We start from the raw sequence: 23,394 nt of genomic DNA on the forward strand, positions 1-23,394 counted from the left end.
AACACAGCCCCAAGTGAGCTTTGTTCTTGCCAGATTAGGCCCTAGTCCTGCAAAATCTTGAGCAGGTGGCTCAACTTTACACATGTGAGGAACCGCCTGGATGCCGGTGGAACTGGTGCATGTGCAAATTTCAGCACGTGCAGAAATCTCTGCAGGATCATGGGTTGAATGTGCTGCCGGCCATACGTAAAATAATCTAGGGCTTGAATGTGGGCCCAAGGGTTTGTTGAATTCCCAATGATCTCGCTTCTGCGTGGCCAGATAGCCAGATCCTAATCTAAAGCATCCTGCTTCAGTGTGTGAGGCAACCTCTAACTAACGGATGTCCGGAAGAAACTTCCCCTGGGGGCAGGTTATCCCATTGCCTACTCCCGAAGAGTTTCTTGCACCTTCCTGTGAAGTAGGAGACAGAATCTTGACCTAGATTGACCCCAGGTCTGATCCAGTCTGGCAGTTCCTAATCTACAGGAGATGCAATGCCAGTCCTGAGGTTTCAGAGTGACAGCCGTGTTAGTCTGTATTCGCAAAAAGAAAAGGAGGACTTGTGGCACCTTAGAGACTAACCAATTTATTAGAGCATAAGCTTTCGTGAGCTACAGCTCACTTCCTCAGATGCATATCGTGGAAACTGAGGTATTCATCTTATTCACGGCTTCAGTGGGAGCCTGCCTACATCAGGACCAAGTATATAATTAAGCTGTAAGCAGCCGCATGCTGGAGTTGAAAGGCCATCAGCCATTCTTCCACAGCCCTCTCCCCTCTCTCTCTTCATGCTGCTGAAAAGGGACAGTGCTCTAAGATCAGGACTGGGAACCAGGAACTCCTGAGCTCTGATATTGACTCTCTTGGGCAAGTCATGCCCTGGCTTTGTGCCTCAGTTTCCCCAGCTATCAAATGAGGATGATCCAGTCCCTATCGGCCTTGCAGGGCTGATGTAATTATTAACGGCACCTTGTTTCCTCTCATGTGAAGTGGGGAATGATAATATTTATCTATCCTCACAGGGATGCGGTGATGAATAGTGCAGAGCCCACCCCTCCCTGTGATGAGAGGTCATGAGGGAATCACAAGAGGATCCTCTCACAGAGATTTCTACTCCCTGAGCCACCCGAGTCAGGATTTTACCAGAAGACAGCATGATCTGACTGAAACAGATCGGTGGCACCACGCCCGCAGTTCCCCACATTCACTCAGCTCCTCTGCTAAACTCAGGACCCATCTGAGCCTCCCGCTGAAACAACAGGGCTCAGCTAGATTCTCCTGAACTGTTCCAGTCCCAGCTGTGCCAGAAATTGCCCTGTGTAACTTCTCTGGTCCTCAGATTCCCTGTCTTCAGACTGAGACTCACGTAGAGATGTGAGACTGTGCTCCCTAAGAAAGGATGTGAAATACAGCTCATCAGGGGCCAGTCCGTGCAAGAGGCAAACCTAGAGCACACGTTCTCCTGGTGTTTAGCCCAGTGTCCTGCCTCTAGGCCAACGGGTATTGTGGGAGGAGGAGACAGATCCATTCTGCCTGTGCCTTGCAGGAAGCCACAGCTCCATTCGGCTGCTTTGAGATGATGCCGAGGCTCTGAGGGGCCTGGCAGACTGCACAATCCACTAGGACACAAGTCTGCAGTTTGATAAAATGTTCCATCATTGTGCAAACCCTCATGGGCCTCTGATTGTCACTTAAAGGATTATTTCCTGTGGTTTATGACTGGGCCAAATTTGGATGAATTTTTTCTGGGAGAGCAAAAAGCCACTTCTGCGACCTCAGGGTTTCCCCCCTGCCAAATGTCACCTTCCTTCTCCAAGCTGCTACGGGTATGTCTACATTTTGAGCTCTCTGTGTGTGTGATTCTGTGACACAGAGGCTCTTAAGTAAAGGGTCCCCTGTTCGACACAGACAACTCTCACCTCAGACCTGAGAAACTCACTACACCAAGCACACGTCTTACAGGATATTTCTCCATGAAGAGTAACGTGTAAGGTATCCACAGAAAGCTCGTCACTTGTCAAGACTCATAATCTTTGCAAGATGTACGTACCGGTAATATTTAAGGGACTGGGAGTAGAAATTAGTCACCAGGGGACAATCTTGGTGATGGTCCATTTAGGCAGGAATGAGTTGCCTCCCTGCCCTGTTTAGCCCATGATAAGCTCAGTTGCTTAGCCTTGGCAATACCAAGACTTTCAATGGAAAACCATCAGAGGTAACTGCGAACAATCAAAACCACTGGAAGGTGAAAAGGGAACCTTACAACAAGACAGGGATTCCTCCTGTCTGTGAACAGAAGCAAAAGACTGTTTCGGTATAACACAGAGGAGGGAGACATCCTCTGAATCCATACACTGAGGAAACCCCTTGTGGAGAGGGGGTGTTTTCATGAATGTTGATAAGCGTAGACCCAGGTTTGCGTTTTATGATTTTGCTTTGCATTGTAACCATTTGTTTCCAGCACTTTCTCTCTTGTCTAGTTAAATCTTTACCCTTTCTTAAATACACTTATAACAAAATAAAGGTACGTGCCCCCAAGTACTGTGTGTTGTACAGCAAAGGTGGTTTAATGTAAAACTGGACCTCTGGGGGTGGAGGATCTGGGATTTCTGTGAGCAGCCAGCATCAGGGGCTGCATATCACAGGGGAACATGTCAAAGGGACTTGGGGACTGGGGTACGCCTATTGCTAACCCACAAGGTGAAGTTGGGGCTGGCATAGCTCAGAGGAGAGCGCTCGAGGGGCTGAAAGGCTGGTGGTGTCAGCGAGATGACACCCAGGCAGGCACCGAAATGATTCCTTCTCGGCTGAGGCAGGGGATAACAGGGTGACTTTCAGTCCTGGGTGCCCCGAGACTGCCATGGAGCCCCAGCTGGAGGGGACATACTCACATTAGCTCTCATGGAGCTTGATGAGAACTCTTGTGGTTACGTCTCCTCAGGCTGGAATTCCTGGGAATCTCCCCTCCCCACCAGTGCAAAGTGTAGACATACCCTAAGATGCTACCACTGCTCAAAAGGACACCAACAAATAATGAATGTTGATCAAACTGCCTGTTTGTCACTAACTTCTTTCTCAAAAACGGCTGCTCTGTTGTCAATCAAACTTTCTGAAAATATTCCACTTAGGGCAGAGAGTGGGCAATTTCCATCCAAAAGGTTACAGCTCAACAAAACGATACATGACTGAAAACACAGGGGTATCGCGTTGGGCAATCTTAGGACTATTGGGCCTTTAAGGAAAGCTGATGATAAATGACCTCTGTTTTCCCTCCCTTGATCAGAGGACCTAAAAGAATCTTTCCATGAAGTGGTGAGAGATGCCAGGAAAACAATTCTCGGCCCTCTGTCTCCCGGGTGCAACACGCTCCGCACCATACAGAAGGGATTGTACAAGATGTTGCCAGAGAACTCTCACCAGGTGGCTTCAGGGAGGCTGCATATTTCCCTCACCCGGATGATGGATGGACAGAATGTCATGGTTTCCGAGTTCAGTTCGAAGGAGGACCTGATTCAGGTAACGGGGGTGGTCTCCTCTCTGCTGAGCCTGCAGTGAAATTAAATGAGAAAAAAACAACACAAACTGAGTTCAGGAGGGAGAGTCCATGGAGCTTAGCTCAACGTGCATGAACAGGCAGAGGGAGGAGAGAATTCCACCTCTGTCCTGGTCCATAGATTCCACCCTGGTCCTAGGTTCAGAAGCAGCATATTAAGTTACAAGCACCAGACGTGGCCAGAAAGTAGCTCTCATTGGTACCTGCTCCTGGAAACAGCCTGTTCTGGTGTGTGCTAACTGTGGGAGAGGTCCTCCAGGCTAGGTGTTCCTAGCGCCCCTTGTTGTCAAGCTTTCTAACCTTATCACCGGCTGCGGCCTCTGCCTCCCAGCCGCGGCACATTCCAAACCTGGTCCCCCATTCAGGGTGACTGAAAAGTCTAAACAAACCCAGTCCCCGTGTCTATGGGCCTTTATGTTGAGGCCTCATTCCCCTTGCAGGCTGCCTCTCTCAGTCCTGAGGCTCATACTGTCTCCTCTGTTGGGGAAGAGGTAGGGGAGCCCCGGCCTGCCCTCTCCTCTGGGCGCCAGCCCAGGGACCCTGTGTAAGGCAGTTCAGGACCGCTCCTTCCAATCACTTGCCACCTTCCTGGGCTGCTCCTACCTTCTACCCACATCCCTCGCCAGAGTGAAGATTCCATTGCTCCTGTTCTGTGGTTTGGTTGTCTTGGGGGGCTCCTTCCCATCCAGCTCCTAAGGAGCTTCTGCAAATCTTTCTGGCTGCTGGGTTGTGCTCCATGGAGTTGCCCCATCTCTCCTTAGGACGTAAATCCTCAGCCCCTTCCCTTGGAGCTGGGCTGCCTCCCAGACAGCTACTCCAGCCCTCCTTAAGGCAGTAGTTTCCCCGAGCTGCTCCCCTGGAGCTGGGTTATCATTCAGGGCCGCTGCAGGCCCTCAGCCAGCCTCTGCTCCAGCTGGCCATTTCCCCCCAATCCGCCTTTTTTTGGCTTTGGGCTTGGAGAATCCAGCAGACCACGTGTGCTGCTATATTCCAACAAGCGGCCAGAAGGCAGCCTATATGCTAGTCCCTTTCCCCCTGCTCATCCCCAATAGGTTGGGAGCACTGCCCTGCCCACTCTGCAAGACTCCTGATCCCAGGCCCTTAATCAAACAGGGATGGGTTTCTCTCCCCCTATTTACCCATAGGACCACTTCCCTCACCCACATTGGATTTAATGCTGTTCTTAGCAATGCCTGTCCTGATTTAAATACAGATTGATGCATCACCGAGTAGGCCCCAAGATCCACCCAACATTTAAAAGTCTGGATTAGAGCTCGTCAAAATTGTCTGATGAACATTTTTCTGTTGGAAAATGCCGATTTGGCCACATTGAAATGTTTCATGGGAACATATGGATTTAGCACAATTTGCGATGCAAAATTATCAAAACGTTTCATTTTGATAAGGCCAAAGTGCTTCGTTTAGACGTTATCATTTCCACCCCTGGTTTTATGATAGTCTAGTATTGAAATGAAGCACTTTGAACTCCCTGGAACATTTTGTTTCAATAGGGTCGTTTCGATATTTCTGAAATGAAAGGTCGGAAATTTGGTTTCGCGGGAAATTTGGAATGTTGGCTTTTTGTGTTGGGATGAAAGGACATTTCTGACACGTCAGAATTTCTCCCAGAATGAAAATTCCAAGTTTTGACCAGCTCTAGTTTGGCTCCAGATCACAGTATGTCAGCCCCAGTTTATCTCCGTAAAGAAGCCTGAATCTCTGGGCAATAAATCCAATCGCTTCCCAACTTGGGGAAGTTGAGGGGTGAAGTATGCTCTTCTGTGACCCTTCTGTGCTTCTCTTCTCCTCACAGGCACTGATCTGCAGCTGCTTTGTTCCTATCTATTGCGGATTCATCCCTCCCTCCTTCCGAGGTGTGGTGAGTGCTCTTTAGCTAATATTCCAGGGGATACACTTTTTATTCTCACCAATCTATTGCCAGACGCTGCTCTCAGATATCGCTTCATAAGGCCAAATCCTCAGCTGGTGTAAATACGTGTTGCCCCACAGACTTTTGCCCATTTACACTAGCTAAGGGTGGATCCATTCCATAGATCTAAAGGCTGCACTGGGCCATCAAGTCCAACCTCCGGTATAACCCCAAGTCACTGAATTTCGTCCATGAATTCCCTGTGGTGGGTGTGACCGATAGCTCCAGGAATCTTGCTGCTGGGGGGGGTTCACTTGTTTCAACAACTTTTAGTTTGCTCTGTTTCAGTCGCTGTGGCTTCGCACCCTTTTGATTTCGGTGGTAAATTTCAGGGTCTCTTGAATCCTGCACAGAGAGGATAAAAGCCCAAATGTCACCAGTGAGTTGAATTCAGCTCAGAGCAGTCCGTACAGAGTTCCCTAGGGGGCTGGATGTGATTGCGCCACGCAGAAATTGCCAAAGCCAGCATGCCAAAGCTACAAAAAAGCGCCAGACGCAGGATGTTGCCTTTAAGTAGCAGCTTAAATTCAGAGCTCTCATAGTGCTCTGTCACGGGTCTAGTATTTACAAGCTTGACAAACAGGCTCATGAGTAGCTGGATATATCTGTGGAGTAGCTGGGATATTCCCTCCCACGCAGGCTAAAGCCTTCACGAGCTGCCCTGTTGCAGCTTGACAACAAGCCTTTAATAATCACCACCGATTGTGTCATCATGCTCATTGTAACAAGCCAGTCACTACCATGGTGGCTGCTGTATAGTAACCTGTATTTTTTAACTATGGTGGGGTTTGGTTTAACTTTCTCAGCCATTCTCATGTCCCACTGGCTACACCTCCCATGCAGGCAGGCCCTGGACTCCAGCCAATAACTCTCTCTCCCAAGCTGCTCCTCTCAGCTCTTGACCCATGGCTACGTGGGGAGAACGTGGCTGAGGGAGGAGGGGTGAAGAAGCAGGACAGGTTGGGGGAATAGGAAAGGTTCCAAGTAGGGGCAGGGACTAGCTCCTCCCAGGAATCCAGACCCCATTACAGACCTTTCTTCCCTCACTGGCACAATGCACCCCACGATTATCCATGTAACGCAGCAAAGAAAACAGTTCAGCAAAGTGGCCAGCCCTGAAGGCGCCCCAGAGTCTTAAGGATTCACGGGATGTTCAAAAAATAGGTGTGTGTTGCACTTTGCTAGCACTCCCCGTACAAGGATTACAAAGCTCTTTTACAAGCAAGTAATGCATTCAGTCTCCCAACACCCCATGGGTGGTAGGCAGAGAGCATTATCCCCCGCTGTGGTACCGATGGGATAAGTGACTTGTCCAAGGTCACACAGGAAATCTGTGGCAGAGGCAAGAATAGCTCCCACATTTCCTAACTCCTGTTCCTGTGCCTTAACCACAAGCTGATCTTTTGCCCTCTGGGATCAGAGATCAGTGGCCTGGGATTCAGGAGGCCCGGGTTCTTATTCCTGGCACTGGCTTGCTGGGTGACCTCGGGCAAGTCACGTCACCGCTCCCTGCCTCAGTTTCCCCAGCTATAAAATGGGGGTGATGCTGCTGCTCTCCTTTGTAAAGCACTTTGAGATCTACTGATGAAAAGCACTAGATAAGAGGTAGGGATTATTATACATGCTACTAATTTGCAGAGCCCCGCTGAGGTGGCAGGTACCCTATTCAGACACCCACATGTAACAAACAGCAGGCCTGCATTGGTCCCACGATCACCTGTCCTGATTGCTGCGACGCTCCTGACTACTTTTAACTACGATCGTCTCCAAACAAACTTCCCTGTTGTTTCTACCCCGTACCCCAGCGCTACGTCGATGGAGGTTTCACTAACCTGCAGCCGTGTTCTGACCTGGAGACTGTGATCACGGTGTCCCCATTCACGGGCGAGCTCGACATCTGTCCCCGGGACTGCCCGGCTATCTTCTACTCTTTTCAGATCCTTAACAGCAGCATTCAGATCTCAATGGAAAACCTGTGCCGGTTTAGCTATGCTCTCTTTCCACCCAGCTACCTTGTAAGTGGTCCCTGCCAATGTACCCCAGTGCTTCTCAATCGTCTTACCCTCAGGTAGGGTTCCCCCCTCTCCAGGTTTTCCCAGGATCGTCCCTTTTTCGAGGTAGCTGTCCCAGATGAAATATTTCAGAGTAGCAGCCGTGTTAGTCTGTATTCGCAAAAAGAAAAGGAGGACTTGTGGCACCTTAGAGACGAACCAATTTATTCCTGCATGAATGCATCCGAGGAAGTGAGCTGTAGCCCACGAACGCTCATGCTCAAATAAATGGGTTCGTCTCTAAGGTGCCACAAGTCCTCCTGTTCTTTTTCCAGATGAAATAGCCTTTGAGCTGGTACCTGTACCCACTGGCGGTACTTTTATCAGAGCCAGCGAGCATCTTTTATCAGAGCCAGCGAGCATCAGAGCCAGCGAGCAACCATCCCATGCTTTAGGGTTTAAATCGATCTCTATTAGGGATTAGGCTGAAACCCTCAAAGGTGTGTGTGTGTGTGTGGGGGGAGATTATCCCACATCTGCTATTGTGGGGTTCTTACACCTTCCTCTGAAGCATTTGGGACTGGCCCCTGTCAGAGATGGATACTGGATGGAATAGAACTTGGGCCTGCTCCAGCCTGGCGGCTCCTACGTCCCTATGCTGCAGACGACGGGCCAGAACCTCAGCTAGCGTACTCAGCCTAGCCCCACTGAAGTCAATGCTCGTTTACACCGGCTGCGGCTCTGGCCCAGCACACATCTGCTGCTGTGCCGCCCAACCAGGATTGTGCCACACAGTCCTGGGATTGATGTGCACCTCCAGTTCTGGACGCCATGGGCCCGATCCTCAGCTGGTGTAGACTGGCATAACTCTTGGCAACATCACAGCTGCCTGCTCTCTTGCTCCCCATCAATTCTGCCCTCACATCCATTCACCCCCCGCCCTCCACCTCACCTCTTCCTGCCGCCCCGGGGTACTTCACCCCCCTTCCCAGACCTGCACCAGGGTCCCCTCTTCCCCTCCTTCTAGGCTGGGGGTAGGGGTGGTCCCAGGGGTTCTTCTCCCCCACACCCCCTACTTTCCCAGGCCAGGCACGGGGGGGGGGAGTGGGAAGGAGCAGAGGTGCTGCCCCTGTTGCTCACTGGAGGAGAAGGGGGAACATAGCTGCCCTGATCTGGTGGGTTTTTTCTGCTCCCTCCTCCCCTCCAGTGCAAAGGGCTTTGGGGGAGTTGAGGGGTAGCTCTGCCTGTTTCCTGCAGCAGGACAAGAACCAGAAATTGCAATCTGATCGGCTGCTCTACCCCAGGAGGCAGAGAAGTGGGGAGGGCAAGCAATCAGAGGGGGTTTTCCTCCAGGCCATGCGCCCCTCAGTGACCAGCTTGAGTTGCAGAAGTATTATTTGCCGGGTCTGTGGCCCCTTTTGACCAGGGACCCTTTAAGCACTGAGGATCTGGCCCCAGATATTAATTCCCCACATGACGTATCGAACAGCATTAGAGAAGACATGACTTCTGACCCTAGAAGAACACTTCCTGCAGCTGGAATTCTTTCTGATGCCAGGTGCTTTCCTCCACAGGTCCTGAATGAGTTTTTTTCTCGAGGGTATCAGGATGCTGTCCTTTTCTTACACAGGAACAGTAAGTGTTACCCCGAGCCTGTAAACAGACAGGAGGCATTCTCTGTATGGCATTGACATGCAGGAGGAACGATAAAACACATGGTTTCAAATCGCCTGCACCTCCACTAGTGAGCAATAAAGGAAACATAGATTCATAGATATTTAGGTCAGAAGGGACCATTATGATCATCTAGTCTGACCTCCTGCACAATGCAGGCCACAGAACTTCACCCACCACTCCTAAAAAAGACCTCACACCTATATCTGTGCTATTGAAGTCCTCAAATTGTAGTTTGAAGACCTCAAGGAGCAGAGAATCCTCCAGCAAGTGACCCATGCCCCATGCTACAGAGGAAGGCGAAAAACCTCCAGGGCCTTCCAATCTGCCCTGGAGGAAAATTCCTTCCCGACCCCAAATATGGCGATCAGCTAAACCCTGAGCATATGGGCAAGATTCATCAGCCAGATACTACAGAAAATTCTTTCCCGGGTAACTTGGATCTTACCCCATCTAAAAACCCATCACAGGCCATTGGGCCTATTTACCATGAATATTTAATTACCAAAACCATGTTATCCCATCATACCATCTCCTCCATAAACTTATCGAGTTTAATCTTAAAGCAAGATAGATCTTTTGCCCCCACCACTTCCCTCGGAAGGCTATTCCAAAACTTCACTCCTCTGATGGTTAGAAACCTTCGTCTAATTTCTAATCTAAATTTCCTAGTGGCCAGTTTATATCCATTTGTTCTTGTGTCCACATTGGTACTGAGTTTAAATAATTCCTCTCCCTCTCTGGTATTTATCCCTCTGATATATTTATAGAGAGCAATCATATCTCCCCTCAACCTTCTTTTAGTTAGGCTAAACAAGCCAAGCTCCCTGAGTCTCCTTTCATAAGACAAGTTTTCCATTCCTCGGATCATCCTAGTAGCCCTTCTCTGTACCTGTTCCAGTTTGAATTCATCCTTCTTAAACATGGGAGACCAGAACTGCACACAGTATTCCAGGTGAGGTCTCACCAGTGCCTTATATAACGGTACTAAAACCTCCTTATCCCTACTGGAAATACCTCTCCTGATGCATCCCAAGACGACATTAGCTTTTTTCACAGCCATATCACATTGGCAGCTCATAGTCAACCTATGATCAACCAATACTCCAAGGTCCTTTTCCTCCTCCGTTACTTCTAGTTGATGCGTCCCTAGCTTATAACTAAAATTCTTGTTATTAATCCCTAAATGCATGACCTTACACTTCTCACTATTAAATTTCATCCTATTCCTATTACTCCAGTTTACAAGGTCATCCAGATCCTCCTGTAGGGTATCCCTGTCCTTCTCTAAATTAGCAATACCTCCCAGCTTTGTATCATCTGCAAACTTTATTAGCACACTCCCACTTTTTGTGCCCAGGTCAGTAATAAAAAGATTAAATAAGATTGGTCCCAAAACTGATCCTTGAGGAACTCCACTGGTAACCTCCCTCCAACTTGACAGTTCACCTTTCAGTAGGACCCGTTGTAGTCTCCCCTTTAACCAATTCCCTATCCACCTTTCAATTTTCCTATTGATGCCCATCTTATCCAATTTAACTAATAATTCCCCATGTGGCACAGTATCAAACGCCTTACTAAAATCTAAATAAATTAGATCCACTGCGTTTCCTTTATCTAAAAAATCTGTTACTCTCTCAAAGAAGGAAATCAGGTTGGTTTGGCACGATCTACCTTTTGTAAAACCATGTTGTATTTTGTCCCATTTACCATTGACTTCAATGTCCTTAACTACCTTCTCCTTCAAAATTTTTTCCAAGACCTTGCATACTACAGATGTCAAACTAACAGGCCTATAATTACTTGGATCACTTTTTTTTCCCTTTCTTAAAAATAGGAACTATGTTAGCAATTCTCCAATCATATGGTACAACCCCTGAATTTACAGATTCATTAAAAATTCTTGCTAATGGGCTTGCAATTTCTTGTGCCAATTCTTTTAATATTCTTGGATGAAGATTATCTGGGCCCCCCGATTTAGCCCCATTAAGCTGTTTGAGTTTCGCTTCTACCTCAGATATGGTGATGTCTACCTCCATATCCTCATTCCCATTTATCATGCTACCATTATCCCTAAGATCCTCTTTAGTCTTATTAAAGACTGAGGCAAAGTATTTGTTTAGATATTGGGCCATGCCTAGATTATCCTTGACCTCCACTCCATCCTCAGTTTTTAGCGGTCCCACTTCTTCTTTCTTTGTTTTCTTCCTATTTATATGACTATAGAACCTTTTACTATTGGTTTTAATTCCCTTTGCAAGGTCCAACTCTACTTGACTTTTAGCCTGTCTCACTTTATCCCTACATATTCTGACCTCAATAAGGTAGCTTTCCTTACTGATCCCTCCCTTCTTCCACTCCCTATATGCTTTCTGCTTTTTCTTAATTACCTCTCTAAGATGCTTGCTCATCCAGCTTGGTCTACAACTCCTGCCTATGAATTTTTTCCCCTTTCTTGGGATGCAGGCTTCCGATAGCTTCTGCAGCTTTAATTTAAAATAATCCCAGGCCTCCTCTACCTTTAAACCCATAAATTCTTCAGTCCAATCCACTTCCCTAACTAATTTCCTTAATTTTTGAAAGTCAGCCCTTTTGAAATCAAAAACCCTAGTTGCAGATTTATTTTTGTTAATCCTTCCATTCAGTTTGAACTGAATTAGCTCATGATCACTTGAGCCAAGATTATCCCCTACAACCATTTCCTCTATGAGATCCTCATTACTCGCCAAGACCAAATCTAAAATGGCATCCCCTCTAGTCGGTTCAGCAACTACTTGTTGAAGGAATCCATCAGCTATCGCATCTAGGAAAATCTGAGCCCTATTATTATTACTAGCACTCGTCCTCCAGTCTATATCTGGGAAGTTAAAGTCTCCCATGATCACACAGTTTCCATTAGTATTTCCTTTATTAAAAACATTAAAAAGGGCTCTATCCATATCCAAATTAGATCCCGGCGGTCTATAGCACACCCCAAGCACTATCCCAGGGGAGGCTCTAATAGCTTTCTTCCCCAATTTAATTATTGCCCAGACAGACTCAGTCATATCCATTTCATCGCTTCTTATTTCTTTACATTCTATCTCATCATTGATATACAGTGCTACTCCACCACCTTTACCTTTATTTCGGTCTTTCCTAAACAGCACAGACCCTTCAATACCTGTAGCCCAGTCATGACGACTATTCCACCAGGTCTCTGTTCTCCCTAGAATATCTGGTTTCACTTCCTGCACCAGTAACTCTAGTTCCTCCATTTTGTTACCTAGGCTCCTTGCATTAGTGTACAAACATCTTAATTTTTGCTGTTTGGCCTCACTCACATTCTGTACCCTATTAGGCACGGTTATTTTACTACCAGTATAACCTATTAGACTTGTATCTACACTGCCCTTCCTCCTACCTACAGCTGTATCCATGTATCTAAATGACTTGCTTCTCACTAGGCTACTGGAGACATCTCTCTCTGTTCATGTTTATTACCCTAACCCTTTGTCTTATAAGACCTACAAGGTCAATTTGATATGGTTGGAGACATCTCTCTGTTGTACTCTCTGTGACCATGGCCTTCCATGACAGCAACGTTCCTCTAGAACAGTGGGAACTGTCCAGCAACAAAGGGAGGCTTGTATCCACAGGGAATAGAACTTCCACAGGAGCCTATGGAACTCAATGCCTCATGACATAAGAATCAACACTAACCGTGGTTTTGCTAAAGCCCCAGGAGATGTGGGTCAGAAGCTCAGACAAACCTGCTGGCCAGGTGCACTTAGGCTATGAGGGGGACATTAACAAAGGTACGGCAGGCTTCTAGTGAAAGTCAACAAGCCATGAAAGTCGATGGGAACTAGGTGTCCTAATGTTTCCAGTCTCATGAAGTGTCACCAGGATCTTCCACATAATCCCCTGCAATTAAACATCACTTAGTTTTACCTGACTGTTTATGAACAGTTTTACCCTTTGTCGTCATGTCTCATAGATGCCTCTGGTATCAATTATCCCGCCAACACGGTGAACTTCCAGTTTGCCAGTTTGCTCAGTAAAAATGACTTGTCTCGAGCCAGTGAGGAGTCGTCATGCCAGAACCCAGACGCAGTGGGGCTGGAATCCAATGGGCCAGCTCCCAGGGACCCACCCCCCAAGCAGGCTCCTGCTGTGAGCGGGACACTCAATGGAACAGACCAGAAAATACTGCAGCAGCTGCCCCCCCGCCAACACAAAGGTAGAGAAGTCTGATTTCTTTCCTCCTGCTGGGTTTTCTCCAGCTGTGTAACAGTTTGCTTGGGATCTGTGGGGTGGTGCTGCAGGAAGGGAAGGGATGTGGGTTTGCTTTGTATTGGATGGGAGGGATGGGAAGGGATTCCAGGCCTCGTTCAGTGAGGCGAAGGCCTTTGAGCCCAGCAGTCCAGTGGGGTTTTTATGTCTTTACTATGTCTTTTATATCTGCTTCGCTGTGCTTGAAATAAAGCAGTTAAGCCATTTTTTTCGATGGACAGATGCCTACTAAATATCATTACTGAGCCAAATCCTGAAGCACTTACTTATGGGACAATTCTTGGGACACCTTGGAGAGACAGTCACCTTGCTACCTCCTGTCTCCATGGAGAAGGTGTCTTCCTTGTGGTGGCAGGGTGTCAGTTACCTACCACCACCAGCCTTTCAGCCCCCCGAGGACTCTCCTCCCGGCTACGCCAGCCCTAACTTCACCTTGCAGGTGAACAATAGATGCACCCCAGTCTCTGAGACCCTTTGACTCATTCCTCCATGATGTCCAGCCCGTGATGCTAGATGCTCACAGAAATTCCAGATCCTTTGCCTCCAGAGGTGCACCCTGTCCCATTTTACCTTAAACCACCCTTCCTGCATAACACACAGCACTTGTGAGCACGTGTAACAAAATAAAAGTAGGTCTGGTTAAGAAAGGGTACTAGAAACGAGAGAAAATGCTGGAAACAAATGGTTACAATACAAAGCAAAATCATAAAACGCAAACCTGGGTCTACACTTATCAATAGTTCCCTCTCCTATCTCATAAAATGAGATTTCCCCTCAAAGTTTAGTCTGTTGCAGAGCTGGCTGGTTTCACAAGAACCAGGATCCAAACGTTCATGAAAGCCTCCCCTTGCTCCTTAAGATGTTTCCTCAGTGAATGAATACAGAGTACCTTGGCCTATGCTCTGTTAGTCTTTTGTTTATGTTCATAGGCAGGGTCAACCTGTGTCTTTTTGTATCTTCCAGTGGTTTCCATTGTTTGGAATTGTCTTTGATTATTTCCCATTGAAGTCTTGGTATTGAGTAGGGCTGAAAAATGGAGCCTTGCATTGCATCACTGGCTAAGCAGGGTGGGGTGACAACTCCCTCCTGGCTAACTGGGCCGTCACCAAGACACATTATCCCCTGGTGACTAACTTTCCCTCCAACTCCGTAAAGCAGACTTTCAATATAAATACATTACCCTTTAAATATCTTCCGTACATACAGCTCACACTGATCATGAGTCTTGATGAGCTTTCTGTAGATACCTTCATGTTACGCTTTGTGGATAAATATCCTGCAAGACATGTGTTTGGTGTAATAAATTTGTCAGGCGTGACATGAGAGTTGTGTGCAAAGAACAGGGGGAGGAGCCTTTGCCAAGGAGTGTCTGTGTCACATCTATTCAAGCCAAACTTTCATTGAAGCTTGGATGTGTGCACAGATATTCGAGGGGCCAACAAAGGACGATACCGCTGAGAACAGCTGACCTGTGGCTCCCCCCCACTCAACCTGTGGTTATCCAGTGGTGGTGGGTGGTGGGGTCAGGAGCAATGGGGGAGGGTGATGCTACGATGATGACACTCATTTTGTTGTCAGGGTCCCCATTCCAGATGCACAGCTGATCCAGCCCCCTGTGTCTGGGATGTGTGTTGCAGTTGGGGTAAATGCACATTGGGAGTGTGAGTACGGTAAACGTTAGGGTTGCTACATTGATTGCTGCTCGATGGTGAACTGTAGTAAAGTAAGTGTGCGTGTGGGTGTGTGAACACGCGTGTATACATATAAATGGAAAGTGTGTATAAAGCAGCAGCCACAGATTTAAAATTCCTGACACATTTTTGGTGCATTCCAACCTTGTTTACATTTCTCTGAAGTTCCGAGGAAACTAAAGACCCAGTCAATGCCCATAGCACAGGTAAGCGACAAATATAACACTAATATCTATTGCTATGAGCAACAGAGGGGTTAAAAGACCATCACTGGGATAGGGCTACAACCAAAACTGGGGCGAAGGTGGGATTTGCACAGGGGACAAATAGTTTGCGTCCAACTCCCATTGGATTCCAATGGGACTCGGGTGGCTAATTTCCTTACTTTCCTTTGACAGCTCAGCCGTTTAAAGGAAATTCTCTCTTGGAGGGTAGGCCGGGGTGTCTAGACTCAGCACGATTTTCAGGACACTATTCATTTTGGGGTTTCCTTTAGCTGAATTTGCTCCATAAATTATGAGTCTTTTTTAAAGCCTTGTGTTTGTTTATCTGTTATTGGCATTTGGCTGTCACTCCAGCTGCCCGGGAGAGGCAGAAGACACCTGGATTGCTGGACTCGGTGGCTGAGATAATATTACAGTGTCTTATGTCATATAAGCTTCCTACAAAGATGATGTTTTCTCTTAGTAAGAGGTGAGTCAAGATGGGGTCTAAATGAGCTGTTACCACGCAAGAAAGATCTTGGAGTCATTGTGGAGAGTTCTCTGAAAACATCCACTCAATGTGCAGCGGCAGTCAAAAAAGCAAACAGAAGGTTGGGAATCATTAAGAAAGGGATAGATAAGAATACAGAAAATATGTTGCCTCTATGTAAATCCATGGTACGCCCACATCTTGAATACTGCGTACAGATGTGGTCGCCCCATCTCAAAAAAGATCTATTGGAATTGGAAAAGGTTCAGAAAAGGGCAACAAAAATGATTATTTCAGAGTAACAGCCGTGTTAGTCTGTATTCGCAAGACCCATACTCCTTTTCTTTTTAAAAATGATTATGGGTCTGGAACGGCTTCCGTATGAGGAAAGATTAATAAGACTGGGACTTTTCAGCTTGGAAAAGAGACGACTAGAGGGGATATGACTGAGGTCTATAAAATCATCACTGGTGTGGAGAAAGAAAATAAGGAAGTGTTATTTACTCTTTCTCATAACACGAGAACTAGGGGTCACCAAATGAAATTAATAGGCAGCAGGTTTAAAACAAACAGAAGGAAGTATTTCTTCACACGACTCAGTCAGTCAGTCAGTGGAACTCCTTGCCAGAGGATGTTGTGAAGGCCAAGACTATAACAGGGTTCAAAAAAGAACTAGATAAGTTCCTGGAGGATAGGTCCATCAATGGCTATTAGCCAGGATGGGCAGGGATGGTGTCCCTCGCCTCTGTTTGCCAGAAGCAGGGAATGAGCGACAGGGGATGGATCACTTGATGATTCCCTGTTCTGTTCATTCCCTCTGGGGCACCTGGCACTGGCCACTGCCGGGAGCCAGGATACTGGGCTGGATGGACCTTTGGTCTGACCCAGTATGGCCATGCTTATTTTCTTATGAGTTTGTGCTGAATGAGAGTTTCTGATGGCTTTTCAGCCTTGCAGCTTCAGCTGTGGTTCTTTGGTGAGACCATGTGGTCTACTGCAAGGGAGTGGGAGTTGGGAGACTTAGGGTTCTACTCCTCATTCTTAGGGCTGGTCAAAATTTTTCTGTTGAAGCTGTTCTTCCATGGAAAACTCGGTTTTCAATTAAATGAAAAGTGTCTACTTGCTGAGGAAAAGTTTGATTTTTTCATCCAAAAACAAAACACCGGAAAACTAAAATATTGTGGCCAAAACCTGAACTATTTCAATTTAGATAACCCTTGGGAATGGCTCATGGGAACTGTAGTTCATTTTCCTCACATCCCTAATCTCCTCTAGAGGCCTGGCTCTGCATTCACAGCACAGTGAGCGCAGTCCATGTTTTTGCTTTTAAAGGATAGAACAGCTCTGGGGCTTGTTGGACGAAATGTGCTGGATGGCACAACAGTTCATAAGGACCAGGCGATTGGTCAGAAATACTGCCACTGGTTTGTCAAACGAAGTGGTGTCAGAGAGGTAAGAGGTTCTGTTGCTTTACAGCCTTGATGGGAATGGGATCTACTGAAGAGGGAGGGGCATGAGGAGAAGATAGTCAAAGGCACAGTACCTAAATACCTTTGAGGATCTGGGCTTAAGTGCCTAACTCCCATTGATTTCAGTAGGAGATAAGCACCTGAGTACCTTGGAGGATCTGGATCCTAGTCTTCATTGAAAGTCAAGGTGAGTTAGATGCCTTACGACCACTGGTGCCTTTGACAATCTCCCCCATGGAGTTCTATGGGGAGATGAGTCAGCCCTACATGAGAGTCATTGGCCATGGAACCATCTAAGCACTTCGGCTATAATGTACAAGCCTGCGTGCCTAGAAGGAGGTTCTAAAGGAAAAATGGTCCCATTTTCTAAGATACTGAATGCCTGCAGCTCTCACTGACTTTTGAGAGCGCTCCAACCCCGAGAAAAATGAGGCTACTTTGGAGGCTAATTTTAAGGTATGAAAATTTTGGGGCTCTGCAACTCTGTAGAGACATATTAAATGGGGAAAAGACAGACTTTAGCTTCCTTAAGTGAGATTTCCCCAATGTCACTTCACAGAACTTAGACTAATTGGACAACTAGCCCATTTTCACTGTAATGTCTTCCCTCAGCCCATGCCTGATGGTTCTGCGTGATATCCTCATCAGAGCTTTGTCCAGTCTGGTTTCTAGCTTTGGTAGAGGGCTCTTTTTTCAGCTAGAAAATTTGCTTTGGGCACTTAAAGCCTGATCCAAAGCCCATAGACATCTACGAGAGTTTTCTCACTGATTTCAGCAGGGCCATCATGATACTGAAGAACCTCTACTGAGTCATTATGCTCCATCTCTCCTGGTCCCCGAGGAACACATATCATTTTAAGCAGAGCAGCAGAAATGTTTAGCCCATCACTCTCATAACAATGCGTTAGGTTGGGAATTTTTCACTGAAACATTTTTAATCAGAAAAGGTTTAATCAAAACCGAAACTCCCTGCGGGAATATGTCAATTTTGACAAATTGTTCCTTTAGAAAAAACAATGCAGGGGGAGGGGAACTGTCCCATTTCAACATTTTTGGAATAAAATTATTCAATTTTTGTTCAAAATAACTTTTTATTTGAAGTATTAGTTACATTAATTTTTTTTTAAAAAGGGCAGTACCAAAATAAAATGTTTTGATCAACCCACACCGAAGATTTTTTGTGGGGGGTTCTGTTCATGAAATTTGACTTTCTCTCAAAAATTCTCACAGGATAGGAAAACCACTTCCCTCCTCATTTTAGGAGGCATGAGGTGACATGCGTAGCATTTCTTCAGAAGTGGATCATATGTAATAAATGTCCATTTGCTTTCTTTAGGAGACTGTCATCACTGGGCATGCTGCAGAATTAACTCTGCAACTGTGCTGCTGATTGAATGGCTTAAGCAGCGACAGATGAAATTGGGACTCAATTCACACAGTCACAATTGGCTCTCTGAGGACATGTTCTTTATGGTGGAGGGGGCAAGTTTGGTTTCTAATGCTGCCAAGAGCTTACCCCTTCTGTGAGAAGTATTCAAGAAAGGATTGTCACACACAGTCTGCCCCAGCCCACCATATTCTAAGGAGAGATATGTTCTGGTGAGATGGAAATAAGTTCATCTTTACAATTATTAAAAGGCAAAAAACGTCACTGACACAGAGTTAAGGCTGCCCCGTGATTGCTCATGCCTTTCCACAACATCGACTTCAGCAAAACTCAAACGTCTGAAAACCAGGAAATACAGAGTTAAGGTGAATGCCCACACAACCTTAACTCTGCTCCCCTTCCCCCCCCCCCCCCGAACTAGCAATAGGCATTAGGAATTATCTGCAGTCACTCCAGCTGCATTCAGTATGCTGGATATAGTGTACTGAATGATGGAGAAATAGGCTGGAGTAGCTTGGAAGAGGTGTGATTGTGATATGAGGAGCTCTGAGTTTGAGTCCCCCCATGTGGAAGCAAAAGGTGCACGTGTACCTTGAGGTTCCAGTCTGCCTCATTACCACACAGACTTGTGTAGATTGTGTCAGGGCACTGGGGTCTTCTTGCCATTGGTATTGTCAGCAGGGAAATAGGATATGAGAGCAGTCTGGATTTAATGATGGGTATGGGAATGCCCAGGTTTGGGTGGTACCCTCTGTGAAGGGGTTATAAAAGGGTAAGAAGTGGTGGTTACATTTCACAATTGTGGTATTATGGTGGGGAAGCAGGCCCAGTGTTTCAGAGTACAAAAAGTGAAGCTAGCGCCTGTCCACTACTGTGAAATGGTAGAGTGGGAGTCTGTGTGTTATGGGCATTGTGGGTGTTCAAAGAGGGCAGAGTTAAGGTGGTGTGAGCATTTACCTTAACTCTGTATTTCTTGGATTTCAGAAGTTACTTTAACAAATGTTTTGCCATTTAATTTCCCAGCTTTCTAAACAGAAAGAGAAACGTTCGTTGGGAGGAGTTACTGGTCATTTAGGCAGTTGTAGTTCTCACCTAGATTTGCAGTTGATATGCAACTGTAGCTAGGTAATAACCCAAAAGCCTAACTTTTATATAGTGCTTTTCATGAGTACATCTCAAAGAACTTTACATCATTATCTCCATTTTACAGATGGGAAACTGAGGCACAAAGAGGTGAAGTGACTTGCCCAAAGTCACGCAGCAGGCCAGTGGCAGAGCTAGCAATAGTTCCACTAGGCCACACGGTTGCTCTGTGATTTGAAATGTTGGCAATGTGCAGTTGCTAACAGGGCCAACGAGAGAAATCTTATTCCTGGTCTATGTCCCCAAACCTGGCAGTGTTAGTACATGGTGGTTACAGTAACTTTAAGCATGTGAGAGTAGACTGGTGTGGTGTGTCTCTCTCCTTCCCTATGCCCTGCCTCACCATCTCCAACATTTTCAGCTCCTTCTCCCCTCCCCGTCCCACTAAGCCATTAGCTGGCATGGTAGAAGCCATTAACATGTAAGAAGTTGCCCCTTGCTGTCTCCTGCCCTGTGCTGCTGTGTGTGCATAACACAGATAGCAGCTTACCCAAGGGCCACACGCCACTTTGGTTCCACAGCGGGAGCTGCACACTGAGCCAGGTCCTGCCTCCCACTACCCACCCCCAGCTGGGACTCCGGCCCCTGCTTCAGCCAGGCTTCCCCAGTCATGTCCCATACTTTTGGGAACATCTGTCAGCCCCCACATTGTCCTCTGAGATCCTGGCATACACACAGGTGGCAGGGAGTGGGCCTCAGACACCACTGGTGGGGGCACGCACCCCCAAATTCCATAGGCGGTAGGGGAAGGGCTCAGACCCCCCATCCCAGAAAAGCAACCTCCCGGAACCTTGCTCACATGAGGAGAGGTAAGGAGAGGAGTCAGATCACTTCAGATGGGCAGGGTGCTCCAGACCCTGGCATGCACATGGGAGGGCAATATGTGGCTGACAGATGTTCCTACCTCAGCCTCTATTCTGCCCCATTCCCCGTGTCATTCACCCCCATGTTCCCCTTCCCAGTCTCGCACCCTTCCCCTCTCTCATCCCCTAGTCCCCATCCCCTAACCCTTGAGCCCCCTCCCCCTTCCCACCTACACTTCTACCCCAAATCTCACGACAAACTTCCCAACTGTCAGAACAGCAGGAGAGTGGAGCAGGCTGCCTCGGGAGGTTGTGGAAGCTCCTTCGCTGGAGGTTTTCAAAAGGAGGCTGGATAGCCATCTGCCTTGGATGGTTTACACACAACAAATCCTGAATTTTAGCAGGGGTTAGACTAGATGACCCTTGCAGTCCCTTCTAACCCTCTGATTCTAATAATCATCCTCCACTCCCAGCAAGCCTTTGCTTATGTAGTTTATTTTCTTTCCAACAATAGTTTCAGCACCTTTTGACTACTCTGCTATATTCAGATTACATTCCCCCCAAATAAAACCCCCCTTTGCTAGAGGCAGATTGGAGCAACACACCTGTTTTTTTTTTAACTTCGGACTTCTGCCCTGGGCTGGATTTGAAATCACGATTCCTAGGCTGGTGCTTCAATTTAACACCCATGACAGGCCCTCAGAGCCACCCAGGTCCGATGATAAAGAGAGAGTTCTCCAGATAGCTAGCACCCGCTCACTTTAATCCAACAGGGCTTGTGAGTGTGCACATAAGCCTAACCGGAGAAGCAAACTCCTTTTGAAATGACATTTCGTTTCACCACGCACGCACACACAACTGGATAGTCAAGTAGTCTGGTGTTCGTGTTTCTTTCCCATATTCATTCAATGGGTCCTCCATCAAGAGAAGATACTGCGCTTTCCCACCTGAGAAACAAGATGCTTTCCCCACGTGTGATGCTGTAGGTTTCTCAGAACTATCCCCCACATGTCTCGTGTGTACCAAAGCACTGGCTTTAGGTTGTGATGTGTGTAATGATGGCAGGGAAGGGGGGGGGGGAATCGCTGCTGCAGTTATAAGGTGCATCACATTTTACTGCCCTCATGTGGACTCCTGGATTGTGACCACGATGGGCCAGACTCATCCCAACTGTAATTCCATTCATGTCGGTAGAGATGCATCAGGAATAAACTCAGCCCAATATTTCTATGACTTGTTGCAATTTTAGGCTGGAGGAGGGTTGGTGAAAACAGATTTAAAAAACAAGATCCTAAATCTTTTGTAAAGGAAATGGAGCTATGTTGATTTACTCCAGCTGAGAATCTGGCCCTTGAATGTGGGAGAAATGTCTTATCCCTACTCCGAGGGCTCCCTGTTTTCTGTCCCCACACATCCTCTTACACATTGCTGGCCTGAGCTGGGTACAATCCAGCCTGCAACTTTTCCCCACTTGCTACCGCCTCTGACGAGTCAGATATTCACTAATCACACCCAAACCCGTCTAAGCCCTGGAACGCAGTGAGCTCCCGAGCTGTGCTTTCGGGTTCTCTGGAGCTCCATGCACCCTCACTGTGGAGGCAATGAAAATTCTGTCCATCTTCAGTGCCAGTCCCTCTGCCCCCAGCCCCACGGGGCCAGTGGATGTGGGACTTGCAGATTTTTATAGCTAGACAAAGGCCCCAGTTCAGGGAACCACTAAATCACGTACTTTCCCCTGGATTTCCACGGGACTGAAGCACACACTTAAGAACTGTCTTCAGTAGAGATGCTTTTCTGAACCGGGGCTAAAATGACTATATGATGTGTAAGGCTGGGATTCTCAACGCAGTCTAAGGGAGTTAGGTGTCCAAATCCTATTGACCTTCAATGGGAATTGGTTGCCTTTGGTGATCCCAGCCTAGTTAAATAGCTGTTTTTCCTTTAACAAGTTGCAGAAGACAACATCACAAAGCCATTGAGCAGGGAATGTTTTCCCACTCATCAATCCTGGAACATACCTAGATCTTGAATCCATTTGACATTTAAGCTCTTCTGACTTCATTGCGGCAACATCTCTAAAGTTATTGAGTTAAAACTTTTCCATGTGTAAGTTTCCCTTTGCGTAATCTATTATCAAAATATCACACGAAAGGATTGTTAAATAGAACTACAGACCTCAGTCCCTGGAAAAATCATGAAGCAGGTCCTCAAGGAATCAATTTTGAAGCACTTAGAGGAGAGGAAAGTGATCAGGAACAGTCAGCACAGATTCATCAAGGGCAAGTCATGCCTGACCAACCTGATTGCCTTCTATGAGGTGATAACTGGCTCTGTGGATATGGGGAAAGCGGTGGACGTGATATACCTTGACTTTAGCAAAGCTTTTGATATGGTCTCCCACAGTATTCTTGCCAGCAAGTTAAAGAAGTTTGGGCTGGATGAATGGACTATAAGGTGGATAGAAAGGTGGACTATAAGGTGGGCTAGATTGTCGGGCTCAATGGGTAGTGATCAACCGCTCGATGTCTAGTTGGCAGTCGATATCAAGCGGAGTGACCCAGGTGTCGGTCCCGGGGCCGGTTTTGTTCAATATCTTCATTAATGATTTGGAGGATTGCGTGGATTGCACCCTCAGCAAGTTTGCAGATGACACTAAACTGGGAGGAGAGGTAGATACGCTGGAGGGTAGAGATAGGGTACAGAAGGACCTAGACAAATTAGAGGATTGGGCCAAAAGAAATCTGATGAGGATCAACAAGGACAAGTGCAGAGTCCTGCACTTAGGACGGAAGAATCCCATGAA

At 46.9% G+C, this 23,394-nt stretch overlaps 1 protein-coding gene across 1 annotated transcript in view; it reads left to right on the forward strand.

Moving 5' to 3' along the window:
• Nucleotides 1-2,235: 2,235 nt before the first annotated feature.
• Nucleotides 2,236-23,394, forward strand: part of PNPLA1 (patatin like domain 1, omega-hydroxyceramide transacylase) — a 40,369-nt gene continuing 19,210 nt past the window's right edge. Inside the window, exons 1-6 of the mRNA XM_073320416.1 lie at nt 2,236-2,396; nt 3,266-3,498; nt 5,349-5,414; nt 7,271-7,480; nt 9,031-9,091; nt 13,110-13,352. Coding sequence (XP_073176517.1) covers nt 2,375-2,396; nt 3,266-3,498; nt 5,349-5,414; nt 7,271-7,480; nt 9,031-9,091; nt 13,110-13,352 — 835 coding nt within the window. The 5' untranslated portion in view covers nt 2,236-2,374. The remainder of the gene's footprint in view (nt 2,397-3,265; nt 3,499-5,348; nt 5,415-7,270; nt 7,481-9,030; nt 9,092-13,109; nt 13,353-23,394) is intronic.

Source organism: Lepidochelys kempii, chromosome 21, assembly GCF_965140265.1.
Source record: "Lepidochelys kempii isolate rLepKem1 chromosome 21, rLepKem1.hap2, whole genome shotgun sequence".
Taxonomy (NCBI): domain Eukaryota; kingdom Metazoa; phylum Chordata; order Testudines; family Cheloniidae; genus Lepidochelys; species Lepidochelys kempii.